This window comes from Gigantopelta aegis, chromosome 10, assembly GCF_016097555.1.
Source record: "Gigantopelta aegis isolate Gae_Host chromosome 10, Gae_host_genome, whole genome shotgun sequence".
NCBI lineage: Eukaryota > Metazoa > Mollusca > Gastropoda > Neomphalida > Peltospiridae > Gigantopelta > Gigantopelta aegis.
Window position 1 is genome coordinate 47,601,667 of NC_054708.1, and position 16,463 is coordinate 47,618,129.

At 34.5% G+C, this 16,463-nt stretch overlaps 1 protein-coding gene across 1 annotated transcript; it reads left to right on the top strand.

The window, feature by feature from the left end:
• Positions 1 to 523: 523 nt before the first annotated feature.
• Positions 524 to 14,508, top strand: LOC121382601 (endothelial differentiation-related factor 1-like). Its single transcript, XM_041512118.1, has 5 exons — positions 524 to 691; positions 9,259 to 9,310; positions 12,031 to 12,191; positions 12,977 to 13,070; positions 14,145 to 14,508. Exons 1-5 carry the CDS (start codon positions 614 to 616, stop codon positions 14,195 to 14,197), a joined length of 438 nt encoding a protein of 145 aa, XP_041368052.1. The 5' UTR covers positions 524 to 613; the 3' UTR covers positions 14,198 to 14,508.
• The last annotated feature ends 1,955 nt before the right edge of the window (positions 14,509 to 16,463 follow it).

A 16,463-nucleotide genomic window follows, 5' to 3' on the forward strand; every position in this document is an offset into this window, starting at 1 on the left:
AAAATGCATTTTGTGGTATTACAAACACCAGGATTACCAAAAAACACTTCAGGTGAATGGAAATGTATATTCTAAATAATAAACGGTAAGTAAAGTGCAATTTTATTTGTGAAAAAATGGGTTTAATAGCCAAAAACAACGGCGTAATGGTTAACAACTAGCCGTAACTAGGGTGTGTCCCTTTAATAACTATCGCATGTGACCTTCAATTCCTTACAGACACATTAAATGTGAGGTGTCACACTTTTTATTTGTGTACTGCCTGTGTGTAATATACGCTGTGAACAGGCCAGAGCCTGTTCCAGTATCAGTTTTATTACTAAACGTTAACATTTTTGGCAACAGAAATTGATTTGGTGCATTGGAACCTATAACACGATGTAAGGTTGCCGTTTCAAGTCAAATAATAAACAAATATGTTAAAATATTTGATAATGTGATTAAATATTACTTTTTAATATGGTTAGTATTGTTAAAAAAAAACCCACCAAAAAACAAAGACGATAGATACTTTACGACTTGAAAGCTTTCCGGCAAATAACGACATACGCATTATTGCAGTCTCTTAAATTGCACAATTAGGTTTTTTAAAATAAATATATAATAATTCACAATGGCAGAGGCAGATTGGGAAGAAGTAACATATATTGGCAAAAGACAGCCAAAAGGATCTCAGCTGAAAACTGAAAAGGTTACATAAAATGGCAGTTTTATAATCTTACTATAAACATGGATGATGGACACGCCAACAGAGTTGTCCGTCCCAGTTTCCAACAATTTTTGTTGTTGTTGTAAATCATTTAAAGGGACACACCCTTGTTACCTTTATTTGTTAACCATTACAGCGTTGTTTTTCGCTATTAAACCCCATTTTTCACAAATAAAATTGCACTTACTTACATTTTATTATTTAGAATACACATTTCCATTCACCTGAAGTGCTTTTTGGTAATCCTGATGTTTGTAAAACCACGAAATACATTTTTAGAATTTTTTCACAAGACGTGTTGTCGAGAAAAAAACGTTAAGCAAGCGAGGTCCAATCTATTTTTAGAGGGGATATTTCCATTTCAATGTCACAGACGTTAGTATATCACGTGACCGTTATCATTTTGGTTCGGTTTGTTTTCTCGTGCACGGTTCGCGCAATCAACATCCGATTTGTTGTTGGTCATTTGTGAGATTTTTCTTCACAGTTCGTGAACATTTTCAGTAACAATAAAGTTCAGACAAGTAAGTGTCTCAATACAAAACGTTACAAACCCTTAAAACCAATAATTTTGCTAAGTCTTACGATATCTGGAGAGGGGATACAACCAGGACAGAACAGTTGGAACATGTCCAGGAGAGGTGAAACGAACACACCCCAAGTCTGTGAAATTTGTCGTGACGTAGGCATTGTTGTGCTTCGAGCGACATCTACCGGTGACATCAGAATACTAACTTTCAAAATTATTTCAAGCAATTGGGACATGGGGATTCCCATGGTATTTATCGATATAAAACCTGCTTTTTCACTCCATTTGATAAAAACGTGATCTAAGTGTGTTACAGGTTTGTAGATTAACCAAATTATAATTTATTTTCGCTGGATGGAACTAGGGTGTGCGGCTTTAAGTTTTGTTTGATGTAGGAAGAACAATAAAAGTGTTTTGAAAATAACAAAAAAATACTATTTTTGGTTCCAATTTAGAAAACAACCAGCTGAGAAATAAATAACTTGTAGTCAATTCTATGACATGATAAGACGTTCACTGTGGGACGGACTATAATGTGGACGACAGTCATAGCAAATTCTAAATTTGAATGATGTCAGTATTCCAATGATGTCATTTTGCATCTCCTTACAATAACCATAAAGTGGGTACATGATGTTGCCATTTTAAAAACACTGGAAAAAATCCAATTCCAAATTCCTATTGAACATTATTATTTGTTTGAACATTACTAGTGTGTTTGAAGAAATTCTTGTGATTAAGAAATTGTACCTTTTATGAAATAAGGATTTCAAGTAAAATTATGATAAGGTATGTTATATTTATTGTGTACAAAGCAAAAACAAGGGTGTAAAGAGTGACTGTCATCGACCTTAAAGTCCGAACCACATTGTTAACAACTACAATAAATTACTCTCCAACCTTATAAACAAAGGGGAGGGCTAGAGGTTACTTGAGCTAGTACACACTAATAAATCTGTGTTTTTATAATGTTGGTGTGTCAAATGCAACTTTTAAAGATAACACTACAAAACAAAAAATGAGTTGTTTTCACAGAATTTACATTTGTTTTAGCTCACATCAATTAAACAACAGCAGTTGGCATTTGTTTTGCAGGCCTGCATAAATTACACGAACGACCGTTTCATTCGTGCATCGGTTATGCCATTTTATTTGGCCTAACCGATTTACCATTCATGTAAAATTTACTGAATGATACATTGATTAGTCCCGGCAACGTACCAGCATATTTTTATCGCGAGTACAGACATTAGACTTGTTCCCAACGCAGTGCTGTTTCATAGCGCGTAACGTAACCAGTCAAGTTTGTATAAATATCTTGCAAAGTAGGTGCATTCCCATTGGTTGTTAGAAGGCGTGTATAGCCGAATTTAACCAATCAAACATGGCGATATTGTGATGGTCATTACAATCTCGAACTGGATCAGTAACCAGGGTAAACCAGAGTCACAGTGACCCTATTATTAACTGTAATTCCGAATTGGATAGTGACAGTGATGACAATGACAGTGTCAATGATAATGACAGTGACAGTATCAGTATCCACTGTTCCTCAGATGAGGAGGATGGCATCGAGTGTCCCACTCAGGACTGAATGTCATGACATTATATACACATAAAAGACTAATATTAATAAATTAGCCCATGTCTTTGAATAAGCCGTCCTCCATTTTGATAGCATTTAAGAAATTAGGCCCTTGTTCGTAAATAAGCCCACCCCAAATTCGCCACCGTATCACAGTAATTGACTGAATAACACGAAAATGCAAGTTTGCTCAAAGTTCATTTAAAACGTCATACCTCCTGCAGACAATTAAACACAATGAGATTTAGCAGTCTAACGGTAACAGTGTGTAACGTTGTTTTCAATTTCATGTCTACAGTATTTCTTTGAAGTACCCAAGCCCAAGTCTGAACTAAAACCAATGTCTATTTTTAAAACCACACTGTTGTTAATGCTAATTAGGCAACTACCTTATTCTGATTGGCTAAGAACAGTTGCAATGGCCTAGATTGACAACTAGCAGAAGAGTGTATAGTAAGCTGGCTGTCCCTGTCACAAACGTGTATACGCTATTGAGTTTGTTGTTAATTACTGTTGTTTAAGTCTTTTCAGCATTAAATTTTGGATGTAAATAAACAGCACTGGTAAGTTATTGTAACATAGGTGTGTTTCTTATAATTAGATACTAGAAACAAAACAATTAATTAAAGAAATAACTATTATTTATTAATAACAAATGGATCCCTAATTAATAGATGTGTTACTGAACTTTTTGTTTGTTGTTTTCTTCCTGGTTCATTTAGTTATTATTTATTTTATTTATGATTATTATTTTAAAACAGTGCTCTACAATGCGAGTAAAATACTCGCCATGGCGACTAAAAACATTTCCTGGCGTCTAAAAAATAAAATCACATTCGCCAGTTGGCGACTGTCCAATAATTTTACTTTAATCTGTAAACAAAACTGGACATCGGAAAACACCGTGGACCAGTAGCAATTTATCTTCCATAAACGTGTTTTCTATCGGTAGTTTGTTGGAAAACTAAAAGTTTGAGACAAGTTAATCGGACTACGAATAACGGTGACGTTAAGAGAGGTAATACTTCGTTATGATGTTATCTCCCTTAACTTGAATTTCAAGCGTTTGGAAATAGTTCGGCCCCAGTTCAGTTTTGGACCAAGTCGGTCCTGTCCCATTTAGAGCCAGGTTTTATTTATGTATTAAAATAAGATTGTTGAGTCACTGTTTGTCTTTACTTGTCTGTTTCAAACTCAAATGTTAATTATTTTAAATGTCGACATATATATGCATTACGCTGCGCTCCAATCGTGTCGTGCTTATCGTAATAACAGGTCCCTCCACGATAACGATGTCTCCAGTCGTGAATGTTGTTTTAATCACGTCGGAAGTCATGTTCACCAGTGGAGGATAAAAACATGTTTATATTTTCATGACTCGACATGACAAAACAGTATTTACATATTTACAAGGCAGTATGTGACGAAAATAAATGTGAATTAAACCAAAAGTAAGGTAGCCGATTGGTAACTACTAGTAACACGTTGAAGCCTGGTAATTATTATCACAATGCTTTTATTTAACTTTTAATGAGTACTGCAATTTAAATGCATACCTTGGCAGTGCCATTAAAATAGTAATTCGCTTAATTTTGTTTAGTAAAGTTATTGGGTACGGAATTTGATAATGATAGTTAATAGTCCTTCACTGTTTTAGTGGAACCGAACACAAACAGTAACTTGTAATTACTATTTAACAACTAGGAATTACCCCTTAAAGGAGAGGACAATTAAGGCATGTGGCCTGGTATGCATATTCAACGATATATAATGCACATTATTGCTTAATATCAACACATATAATCGTATAGTTAATTAATAAAACGGTTAAATGTGACGGCTATTATATATAACGGGTGCAGCCATTTTGTACCATCTCAGTGAGTACGCCCTCTGGCGAGCTGGTGGTTACGTAATACTTAATGAGTAACGTCAGGAATGAGCCTTAGAACTAGAGAAACACAATCTACCTGGTTTTTGTGGGATGATAAATAGTCATACATTGCAATGTTCTGTAATAATACACATCCCAGTAAGCCAGCAATAAGTATATCCAGCACTATATATATTATTTTTCAATAGAAAATAAAATACCATTGTCAAAGTGGCTACACAACAAGTCGAAACAATTAACAATGTTTTGCCCATGCATTAACCTACATACTGAAATGATACACGGAGTGTTTTCTTAGTTAATTGGTCTATGCTGTTAGTTGCTTCTACCTGTGATTCCTGATTGGCAGGTGTGTATTTGATTGGTAACCAGACGAGCCAATTAATTGACGCTGTCTAGACACTTTATTACTGTAAATAGTTCTGTAAAACTACTGATTAAGTAGACTTTTCCATCTAAAACCACAGAACTGACCAATTACGTAGTCCCAAAGAAAAGAAAAGTATCACTTGGGTATCGTGGGTTGTCGTTTTTGCTCCAACGTAGCATATCAATAGGCCTAATAGTGTACATTTTTTCTTTGGATTATTTAACAGAGAAAATTACTATAAACCCATTTTGTTCCGTTAATGCAACTTGAAATATATTTAGTTAAATAGTTTATTACGTCATTTATGCTGTTTTACAAGTCAGGTTGATTAAAGAGAAGTGCCTTGTCGAAAATTACTGCTTTTGTTTACACTGTACATACAGGAGATGGTCAGGAGCTGACGTCACTTCGCCCCAAGCTATCCCACCGGACGTCACAAAAACGAAACAAAATGGCTGCCCCCAGTTAGCAGGAATAATCATTGTTTTTTATTAACTCTAAAATTACACGTTTTTTATTTGCTAAAGTGTCAGTATGTGTTGGTGGTCCGGGTATGCATCTTTCCAACACATAAGGCTCTTGTATAAGTTGACCCTACCTTTAAAGAGTTCATTCGAATGCGGTCCTAATAACAATTACGGCATTAGTAATGTGCTGTAAAATGGCAGATGAATCGATTTAATGATAAGTATATATTAGCTGGCTGCTAAGTATAAGTGGCTGGCGACTAAAATATTATACTTTACTGGCCAGGGAAGAGTAAATTTGAACTTGCTTGGTAGAGCACTGTAAAAACCCCAAAACAAAACCCCAACTGGCCTCATGTCTGGGAATAAGCCCGCCCCATGCTAAGCTCACAAGTTGTCTTGGGCCCCTGGGCTTATTCCCGGTCAAATATGGTACTTTATCGAAGGCAGGGCGTGCCCTCCTGGGGGTGGGGAACAGTTGCCCCCTTGAGAATCTCACCTTTTTTTTTTACTCCAGAAAATAGCATACACATCTTGGGGTTTTAATTTGTATAGTGTAACATTCATTGTTTATAAAATGTAGTGTGCCCCCCCACCTCCCCACCCCCCACCCCTAGGATTTTTATCAGGATACGGCCCAGGGCCCCGTTTTACAAAGCGATCTTTGCTACTATCGAACTTAGTGATTTAAGGTTGATGTTACGCTACCGACCTTAACATTTACAACCGATTGACAAAGCAACCTTAGTGCGATTGTAGACCCAAACTTACTACAATAGCAATCTTAATTAAGGTTAAAATATTACAATCCCATGCTCCTACAAAAATGTTTTTTTTGTAAATAATTTCAGTTTTGCTTGACGTAAGAAGAAAAGTAAAAGCGTTTTGGAAATAATAATTTTTTATAACTATTTTTGTGTCCAATTTAGAAAACAGTCGGCTCAGAAATAAATAACTTGTAGTTTTTATTTATAGATCGACGACAGTCATTCTTCACACTTCACATACTTTTTATATATTTCATCATTTTAAAACTTAAACTTAATATTTTGTTTAAAATTATGAAAAATAAAAACATACCGAAAGTAAACTGCGTTGTCTGCTCTCGGAATTATTTTGATAGGGGTCAAAGTTAGTAGACTAGTTTTTATTTTAATGTGGCGTAGCATTGTAATAATATAGCTAATTTTGAATTTAAATTTCCATCTTCTTATAACTTAACAATAAACTCTGTTTCCTTTTTCATACACAATAAATAACACTGCGAAAATCCAGTGCAAAATTTCTATTGAAATTGTTTTGTTTGAACATTAGTAATGCACATGTTTTTTAGAAGTGAAATTACGGTAAGATATGTTATATTTAGTGTGTATGAAGCCAAAACAAGGGTGCGAAGAGTGACTGTTGTCGACCTTAATGTTAATGGCGAAAGAGGCCGTCCATTCCAAATCCGCTTGAAACACATAGCATGCCGAGGTATCAGTTCCTTGTCATTGATTGTGTCGAACTTTATGCTTGTGTCGCAAAAAAACACGTTCCATTCGTCTTTTTTCCTTCCTCAGTGTTAATTTAAGATCGCGACCGTAGAGCTTACAATAGGTGCAGACCTATTGTAAATATTAATAGTAACTTAAGGTGATTGTAAGCTAAGGTCGTTTAGTAAAACGGACTGTTGATTGTAGGAAAAAGTTATGGTCGCTAACTTAGGCACTTAAGGCGATAGTAGCGCTAAGATTGCTTCGTAAAACGGGGCCCTGGAAGGGATGATGTCTAACTTATAAATGGATATAAACAAAAAGGATTAAGGAAAGAGGGTTCCATTGAGGAGGAAGTTGTGTTCGTCAATATACAGTCAGAAAGCACAGACAGAATGAAAATACCCTACCTGTACAAGTGACATGCTTGTATTATATATGTTCTTTATTAATAAATGAGACAAATGATAAATGTTTATTTGTAGTTTTATTATTCTTGAAAATAATTATCAGAATCTGAAATATGAAGCATAGAAAATACCGTATAAGAATATTTGGGGGCTACCAGAATATGATTCTGGGCTACCACAATTTAGGTACCTGGTAGCCCAGTGGACTAACACTAAATTGAAACATTTTTCCAACCCTGATAATTATTATAAAATTAATGGTAAGAGATTGCCTTGCAGTGAATTCTTATTTATTCACACATACATGTAGTTATGCACACATGATGATGTGTTTTATATAATAGGTCAAGCCTGACATTCACTATATTTTGGTAATTTATTACAAGAGTCCTAATCATTATTATTTTTAAAACTCTTAAACAGTTGTATACATATACTTTTTACTAACCATTGCCACTCTCGTTTCTCAAAAAAAACCCACCAGGTTATGCAAACTAAAATAGGTTATGCAAAATCTTTTGGCATAACCCCTTTTCAGGTTATGCAAATTTTTAATTTGCGCAGGCCTGTTTTGGCAATCAAACCAATGGAAGCTAGCCATTTGTGTTAGTCTCTAATGCAGAACACCACAGAAAGTATGTACAATAACATACTACATCAACCTAGTATGAACGACACCACCAACATGGACAATTTGTTACGCTTGTACAGAATACATTTCTTTTACGTTCATATTATATTGTTCATTACACCTTTTTGGTTTCTATTTCTCTAGGTTGTGACATAGGCTAAAACTGTAATGCGTCAACTAATTATCGTGCCGATACATTGGACACATTTTTCACATTAATATCTTGCTCAAATTAATTTCCTGATTGTATATTGAGAGTAGAAAATATTTATAGTACTACAGTCATACATTTTTGTCTTATATTATGAACAGAAAAAAAGACTTACAAACTATAATAAATATAATTAATTTTGGGGGATGACTTGACTTACTTTTAGGGCAAAATGACTCCGTATGAACAGGATTTTGGGCGAAATAACACAGGTCCATCACCCAGACTCTCCATCACCTAGCTCAAGTGTTCTTCCATTTAAGAACTAAATGGACGATTATTTTATTTCGACTTATTTTCTTGCTTATATCCAATTAAGGTTCAAGCATACTGTCCTGGGCACACACCTCAGCTATCTGGGCTATCTGTCCAGGACAGTGGGTTAGTTGTTAATTGTTAGTGGTTAGTGAGAGAGAAGAGGGTGTAGTGGTCTTACACCTACCCACTGAGTCGTTAAAACTCGCTCAGTACCGGGCTGCAAACCCTGTACTTACCAGCCTTATGTCAATGGCTTAACCATGACACCACCGAGGCCGGGGGATGGTTATAATTGCTCTTTGACATCAGAGATGACTCTATAAAAAAAAACCCAGGATTTTTACCTACCAGCGAATAGACAAAAATTCCTGCTGACATATTAATAATCCTATGTTTTACATTAAATATCTTGGCATTAATGAATTTAATCAATTTCAAGTTTGCTGACAACAGATACTTCACATATTAATCACTAATAGACACACTACAGGAAGAAACCAGACAACACTTGCATATACATATAACCGAAACATTTATGAAAGGGGATGCTGTTGGGTTTCTTCCTATGGTCTTTGTATTAGTGATTAATAATAACGTGCCAAAGCTCTGGGCTTTTTTTCACTTGTCATCTTTATTGAATCATCAACATCATTACATGTATATAATTTGCTACATAGCTTTTGTAATATAGTAATTAACTTTTAAAAATTATTTTGCAGGCAATCAGCGCAGCAAAGAGACAGGGCCTCGAAATTGACACGGGCAAAAAATGTGAGATATTTCGGGTGTCGGTCTGAAATTTTATTCTCTTAGCCTCCAATACAAATTCTTCAAAAAAGATTTAAGAGTGGCTGATATTTTCTCTTCTTGGAGACAGTATAATAGTTTCTTTGACCTGTGGTGTTGAGCAGATATGGGAAAATGTCCCAGTTATGAATTTTTGGAACAGGAAATGTTTTCAGAAGTTAATAACTTAAGTTAAATGTGATCCATGGGTCATTATCCCAAAGTTTTGTAATTTCAACTCATACATTTGTGGAATTTTAAAGTCATGCAAAACTTAAAATGTTCAACATATTCTACCAGTACATGTGTATTTGCAAGGACCTATTGTTGGTATGACTAATACCAGCCCAAGCAGTGATGTTTTTTTAATTATTATTTTTTAACGAAATCTCATTTTCCTCCAGTGTATTTCCTGTGCATGCGGTCAACTCAGAAACTGGATAATCATGACTGGAAATTAAACATGTACTATGCAAATCAAGAACAATAGAACACTTTCAAGATGAATCATCTCCATTTTGTGATGTGTTGAGCAAGTTAACAATTTAGCATTTCTTTGGTGTTTTTTTAATTGCCATTTTGAACGAAGATCAAATTTCAATGGTTGTGGTGTTGACATTCCGAAATGTAAATCATCCTACATCATAAATTCGGTATGGTTGACGTCTGTCTTAAAATTTTGCACACACAGACACAAGTTTTCATATTATGTAGGTATTTTAATTTTTATATAGTTTAAGTTTTTTAATTGGTGTAAAAGTTGATTGCGGTGTTGACACATAATAAACATACGCTTCAGATATGCTGAACTTACTCCGAAGCACACCGTTTGCTAATAAATGCAAGATAAAAATTGCTATAATGTTGTTATTCTAAAAATGGCTTCCAGTAACTTTTGTCACAAATCAGGAGGGTAGGTGTGAAAATTATAGCTAAGTACAGTCAGTCAGTCAGTCAGTCAGTCATCGTGTTGACCATACCAATTTATTTTCCATTGCACAAGTTTTGAAAAAAAGCCTCAACAATTTATGTGGTTCAGTTGAAATGGGAGTCAGGAGTATTTAGCTACAGGATATACTTCATAACATTATCGACTGAACAATGGAGAAAATGTTTAATGACTTTTTTCCCATTTCATATCTTTTTATCTGGTTCATGTACTTTTTGGTATGTATGAATCAGTAAGCATATTAAATTGGGGTCAGAATAAATAATGATCATAAAACAACTATAGTTACTTTATTACCGAGAGCCTGGTCCATAATTACATAAAAATGTGATAAACTGCCGATTCATTAGAAATTATCATTTTTAATTTGATTATTTGAAATTACACAACTTTTGTGATAATGACCTCCCGGATCTATTTTGGTTCCAGTTCATAGTTTGTTTGCAATCTTATTCTATTGATATTTGTGGGACTTTGGCCCAGCATTCATTAAATGGTATTTCCAAGCAATGGAACCTTATTATTGACTAAAGTGGTATATTAAACATATTTTCCTGTTTGAAATATCAGTCTCTGGTTTAGAATATCTATCTGTATATGCATTACTTTTCCAATAAGCCTATTGTTTGTAGGGGCTCAAAGTTCATCTTACTTTCAAAGTTTGTAATATATATTTTTTCATTCATATGAAATTATTGTGAGGTAAATCCAGTCTGAATTACTACAAACATTCAGACGACCAGAAACTGCTATACAGACACTGATATTCTAAACCAACACAAATGTATTTAATATACAGTTTTTGTTAAAATGCTCCATTTGTCGGAAACGCCTTACAACGGCAACAAACGCAGGACAGTCTTGTTAACGTTGAATCATGTTGTTAATAATATACTAAGCATAGTAAGGACAGGGGATTGTTGCAATTTTTATAACATTTTAACTAGTCTATTTATATACAATATATCAAGGTTCTCCAACTTCTCGGAAAGCAACTTGGTACAATGGCTTAACACTTGTAGATGTCACCAATTCATAGTCCACTGTGAGAAGGTGTGGATAGGGGTGGGGATGGGGAGTCGATGTTTGGTATGTTTTTGATGTTCTTTTGAAAATCATGAGGATGACACACAGTTGCACCACAAGCCTGTGAAATTATTTTTTTATGCGTACCATTTATGGATTAAGCGAAAACAAATTCAGGTAACCCATTTCGTTTTTACGTAACCTGTCATGATCATGTAAATGATGTCATAAATTCAATGCGCGAATGAAAAATGGGTTATGTAAAACTATACTTATGCGAGCAACACACGATCAAACTATCGCTCTCGCAATTTTCAGAGGCCTGCACCAGCATGGTGGAGTGTCAGTCTGTTCCCATATTTTTAAAGCAATCTTAGCCTACGAAATCGTAAACTATGATGTCACTATGGTGTATGCTATCGTGACGTCACATCCTACGATGGTTTTATGATTTCGTAGCACTAAGATGGCTTTAAAAATATGGGCCCTGTTATGGAAGTAAAGAACGTACATGTATTGTATTGCTAGACTTACTGAAATGCTGCAAACATTGTTATTAGCCCCATTGGTAGGAGCTGTTGATTGTTTCCAACTTGAACTGTTACCAAATATTGAATCTTAATCTGGTGACGAAAGTAGCCGCTATGCTTCAGTAGGAAATTGTTGACTGAGCAACAAAACTTTTCTTTATTGGTTTTATTGATTTTAATTTTGTCATTCTTTCACACAGTTGGTGGCGGTGGGAATAAGCAGCATAGTTCAAATAAAAACACGGCCGTTTTGGATCGTGAAACTGAGGAGCTGCACCATGATAGCATAAGCCTCGATGTGGCCAAATTAATACAACTTTATCGACAAAAGAAAAACCTTACGCAAAAGGAGCTCGCAACAGTTAGTAAATATTCAGATCTATGTTGTTGTTGAGAAAAAATTACATCAGTTTGTTCATGGTTTTCCTGTCAAATTTAGCACTTTGTAATTTAAACACAATACTTTGTAATTTAAACACGAGGCACTGGCATTCCCAGAAACACTGCACCATACACCATTATGAAAGACAAGAACAACACTCTTTTGCAATGTCTAGATCATTTACTATTTTTAGCTTTTGTTTAAGAATAAGCCGTTCTTACTAATAGCAACCTACATTAGGTGCATGGGGTTTTCACAACTTAGATTTACATTTGTTTTAGTGCTCATTCTTTAAGTATGGTATAAAATTTTACTTTGAGTTAATTTACAATCTAATGGTATGGTTTATGGTGTTTGTAATTGATATAATAGTAAATAATGATATTGCAGCCTTAAATTATCTTGCCCCAAAGGTACTTAATGAGAAAATTTAATATTTTGTAGTATGTTTATCAAAATAAAATATAAATAAGTAATAAATGAAGTTCCAACAATTGAACATTCATTCACTTTATAAATAAAAACAGCTATGCCTTTGACAGTTAGATCACAACAGCAAATATATGCACATAATAAAATTATATATTATATAGCTTTTCTATGGATGATTTGTAAAATAGTAGTAAAATAATAATAATAATTACCAAAATAATTGGCTATTTTTACCAAACCAGGTGATCTTTGGATTTATAAATTTTTTATGATAATTTTTATTACCTTTTAAAAAACAGGAAAAAAAGTAAATATTTTTTTGTTTATTTCAGAAAATAAATGAAAAGCAGCAAGTAATAAATGAATATGAGGCTGGAAAGGCACTTCCCAACAACCAGGTTATGGGAAAGCTAGAGAGAACACTTGGTATGTAGAGTATTCATCAACACATTTTTTATTTACGGTTATATGGCGTCGGACATATGGTTAAGGACCACATATATATTGAGAGATGAAACCCACTGTTACAACTTCATGGGCTACTCTTTTCGAGTAGCAGCAAGGGATCTTTTATATGCACCATCCCATAGACAGGATAGCACATACCACGGCCTTTGATGTACCAGTCATGGTGCACTGGCTGAAGCGAGAAATAGCCCAGTGGGCCCACCGACGAAGATCGATCCCAAACCGACCGCACATCAAGCGATCACTTGACCACTGGGCTACGTACCACCACCCTCTCCCCCTTTGAATAGTGTACATTGATAGTTTTCATACTGATAATAGTGACATCTGCTTTATTATTATACAACATTTAGCAAGCTTCTTATCAAGTTTATGTCTGCAGGAATAATTTTATGTATCTTGAGATTCATTTCACAAAGGACCTACATTAGTGTTGAAATGATAACCATTTTATTAATTTGTAAATGCAGTAAGCAAGTGCCGTTTTTAAAAACCCACATTTATCTTCTTTTTTTTAATATGTGAATATTATTTTCAGTTAAAACATAAATGCAGCAAATTCTAACAGCTCAGGATGATATCTTTTGAGTTATGCACTCACTTGCATCTCGTTTGCGTCACAGGATCGAACCACCTCGGTGAACCCATTCAACTGATTGGGTTATTTCTCGTTCCAACCAGTGCACAACAACTGGACAAAGGCTGTGGTATGTGCTTTCCTGTCTGTGGGAAAGTGCATGTAAAAGATCCCTTGCTGCATTAGGAAAAATGTAGCAAGTTTCCCCTGATGACGACGAGTCAGAATAACTATATGTTTAACATCCAATAGCCGATGATTAATTAATCAACATGCTCCAGTAGTGTCGTCAAACAAAACAAACTTCTTTTTTTTGACTTGCATCTTGGTAATGGTTGATTTGTCACAGGCTTATATGTATATATACTGTAACTAGCTATATGCAAGTTTACAGGATATTTGAATGGTGGTGGTTAAAAATGAATAATTAAATACTATTGAATTTCTTCTTTCAGGTGTCAAACTTCGTGGCAAAGACAAAGGCCAGCCATTTCAGCAGAAGAAGTAGCATGTCAGAAACCATGCATCTTAAAACCAACTGCACATTTTTCCGTCTAATGGGAAATTGTTTTGGAGGTAATGAGCAGACAAGCTGTTAACAGTGTATCACTGATAAACTGACTATTTTGACTCTACTTTGAGTGAATGTCAACATTTCTGGTTGCTATGAAATTCGCTTTGTGAAAGCGTTCACAGAAGCAGCTTCCGAGATGATTTCCTGATCTGTACATTTATTTTATTAATGGAAAACCGTTTGTGGACTCCTGCCTTGACAGAGACACTTTTCTTAACAGTTGTCTTAATAAACTTTGTATCTAACAAGTTTTTTTTTTTATTCGCATTATCCTTCAATGGCATAGTATACTTCTATACCAGTCAGGGCTAGCTCTGTGCAAATTTTAATTTGAAAAAATGCAATAATTGATAAATTGGAAAACTGGAAAATAACTGAGATTTGCATTTTTGGACATAATTTGGCGAAATGTTTTGCATGCCCAGAGCTAGCCCTGCCAGTGGTGCAAGAGGAGGCACACCACAACTGGTATATCAAAGGCTGTGGCATGTGCTGTCCTGTCGGTCATATATAAGATCCCTTGCTACTAATGGAAAAATGTAGGTTTTTGCTCTAAGACTGTATAAACAAACTAACCAAGAGGAGGCAAGTACTAAACATCATTCATAAGTTTTTCATTAGAAAAATCTGAGAAAATAGATGTTTATGACTCGACACTCCTCCCTCTTGCAAAAAAAAAGAAGACATTTTGGCATGCCCAAAAATAGCAGTAAAAATCCATACCAAATATATTATGTGAAAATAAATTGGAAAAAATCATTTGAGAACATCCATATTCATAGATTTAAATGTTTAATAACATACACGTGTGATAACAATTTGAAGACCTGACTGGTTCCTCCTAGGTGATCAGATGACCAGGTCGCCTATGCCATAGCATCTAATGAAGAAGAAAAAGCAGGATTGAAATCAATTGCTCAGCGAGTATAAGTCAATCTGAAATTGATTTGTCTGTGATGCACAAGTTAACAACAAGTGAAAGGGTCATAAATAGGTTTTACCAGGGGTAGTTGGGAAAAGAAGTTTAAATTTATTTTAAAACTTTTTTTTGTTTATTTTGTTGTTGTTGAGGATATGCAAGAATAAAAGAATCCTTCATATGTGTCCATATAGGATGGGGCTATTCACCCCGAGGATACATAATTTGTTGTCGGGAACAAGGGTTGCAGAGTCCCGGACATCATTATGTACCCAAGGGTGGAATAGCCCTGTCCCACATGAATACATAATAGAGGATTATTTTTCTTCCATCCAGCAGATGAAAAACAAGCATTTTGGGAAAATGTGAAAAACCTACATTTCTTATCTTACAATAAAATAATCATAACCATTAAAAAGATTGTACCCAAAAATGGTTTATACTAAAAGTATAAACCGAAAATGATAGTATAATTTCATTGTAACAGCAGGTTTCCTAGTTTTTATGAAATATAAAAAGCATTTTTTGCGTTATTTTGCAGTTTACGTGACGTCACCCAATGTTAATATCGGTTCAAACAATAAAAGTCACATGGTCATGCAAGACCAATTTATTCCACATGGGCTGACGTCATGGACTATGCCTGTCTTGCATGGCTAGGGATGGAAGAAAAAGAATACAGTTGTGTCCGTTAGATACCATTTATCTTACAACTTGTTAAAAAACCTATCCAACTTTCTTTTGCTTGTTAAGATACAACTGTTACTCGTAAGATAAATGGTATCCAATGACCACTCATGTACTATTCACAATTTCTCTCACACCCGTTGATGAGAATATCATTCAATGTCGATAGTAAATGGTAAAAACACTGATACCATTTACACATACAATTGGCTGCTTCTAGGTAATGAACCAGAAACCAAATCCATACCATCCATTTAATAAGCACAATCAAAATTTACTGACTGCTTTGATGTATAACAACTTGATACAGATTTCTTTGTTACACATAAGTCAACTAAATAAATTTATTTTAAACCGGTTTTTTTAATACATGTAAGAACTAAAATAATTCAATACCATTTATCCTTATATTTGTTTAAAAACATATTTAATTTACTTCTGCTCATTTTAAAACAACTTGCAAGATAAATTGTATCTAATGGCCACTCATGTAGTATTCTGTATCATATGTGATGATTAGATATCTCGATATAAATGTAATTTTGTGAAAAATAATTAAAATGTTTGTCTATTTTTTTAATAAACAGATGAAAT

Excerpts from the sequence above, each read along its gene's own strand:
- LOC121382601 (XM_041512118.1), top strand. The coding sequence starts at position 614 with ATGGCAGAGGCAGATTGGGAAGAAGTAACATATATTGGCAAAAGACAG. Across the intron at positions 692-9,258 it reads CTCAGCTGAAAACTGAAAAG|GCAATCAGCGCAGCAAAGAG; the intron begins GTTACATAAAAT and ends ATTATTTTGCAG. Across the intron at positions 12,192-12,976 it reads CGCAAAAGGAGCTCGCAACA|AAAATAAATGAAAAGCAGCA; the intron begins GTTAGTAAATAT and ends TGTTTATTTCAG.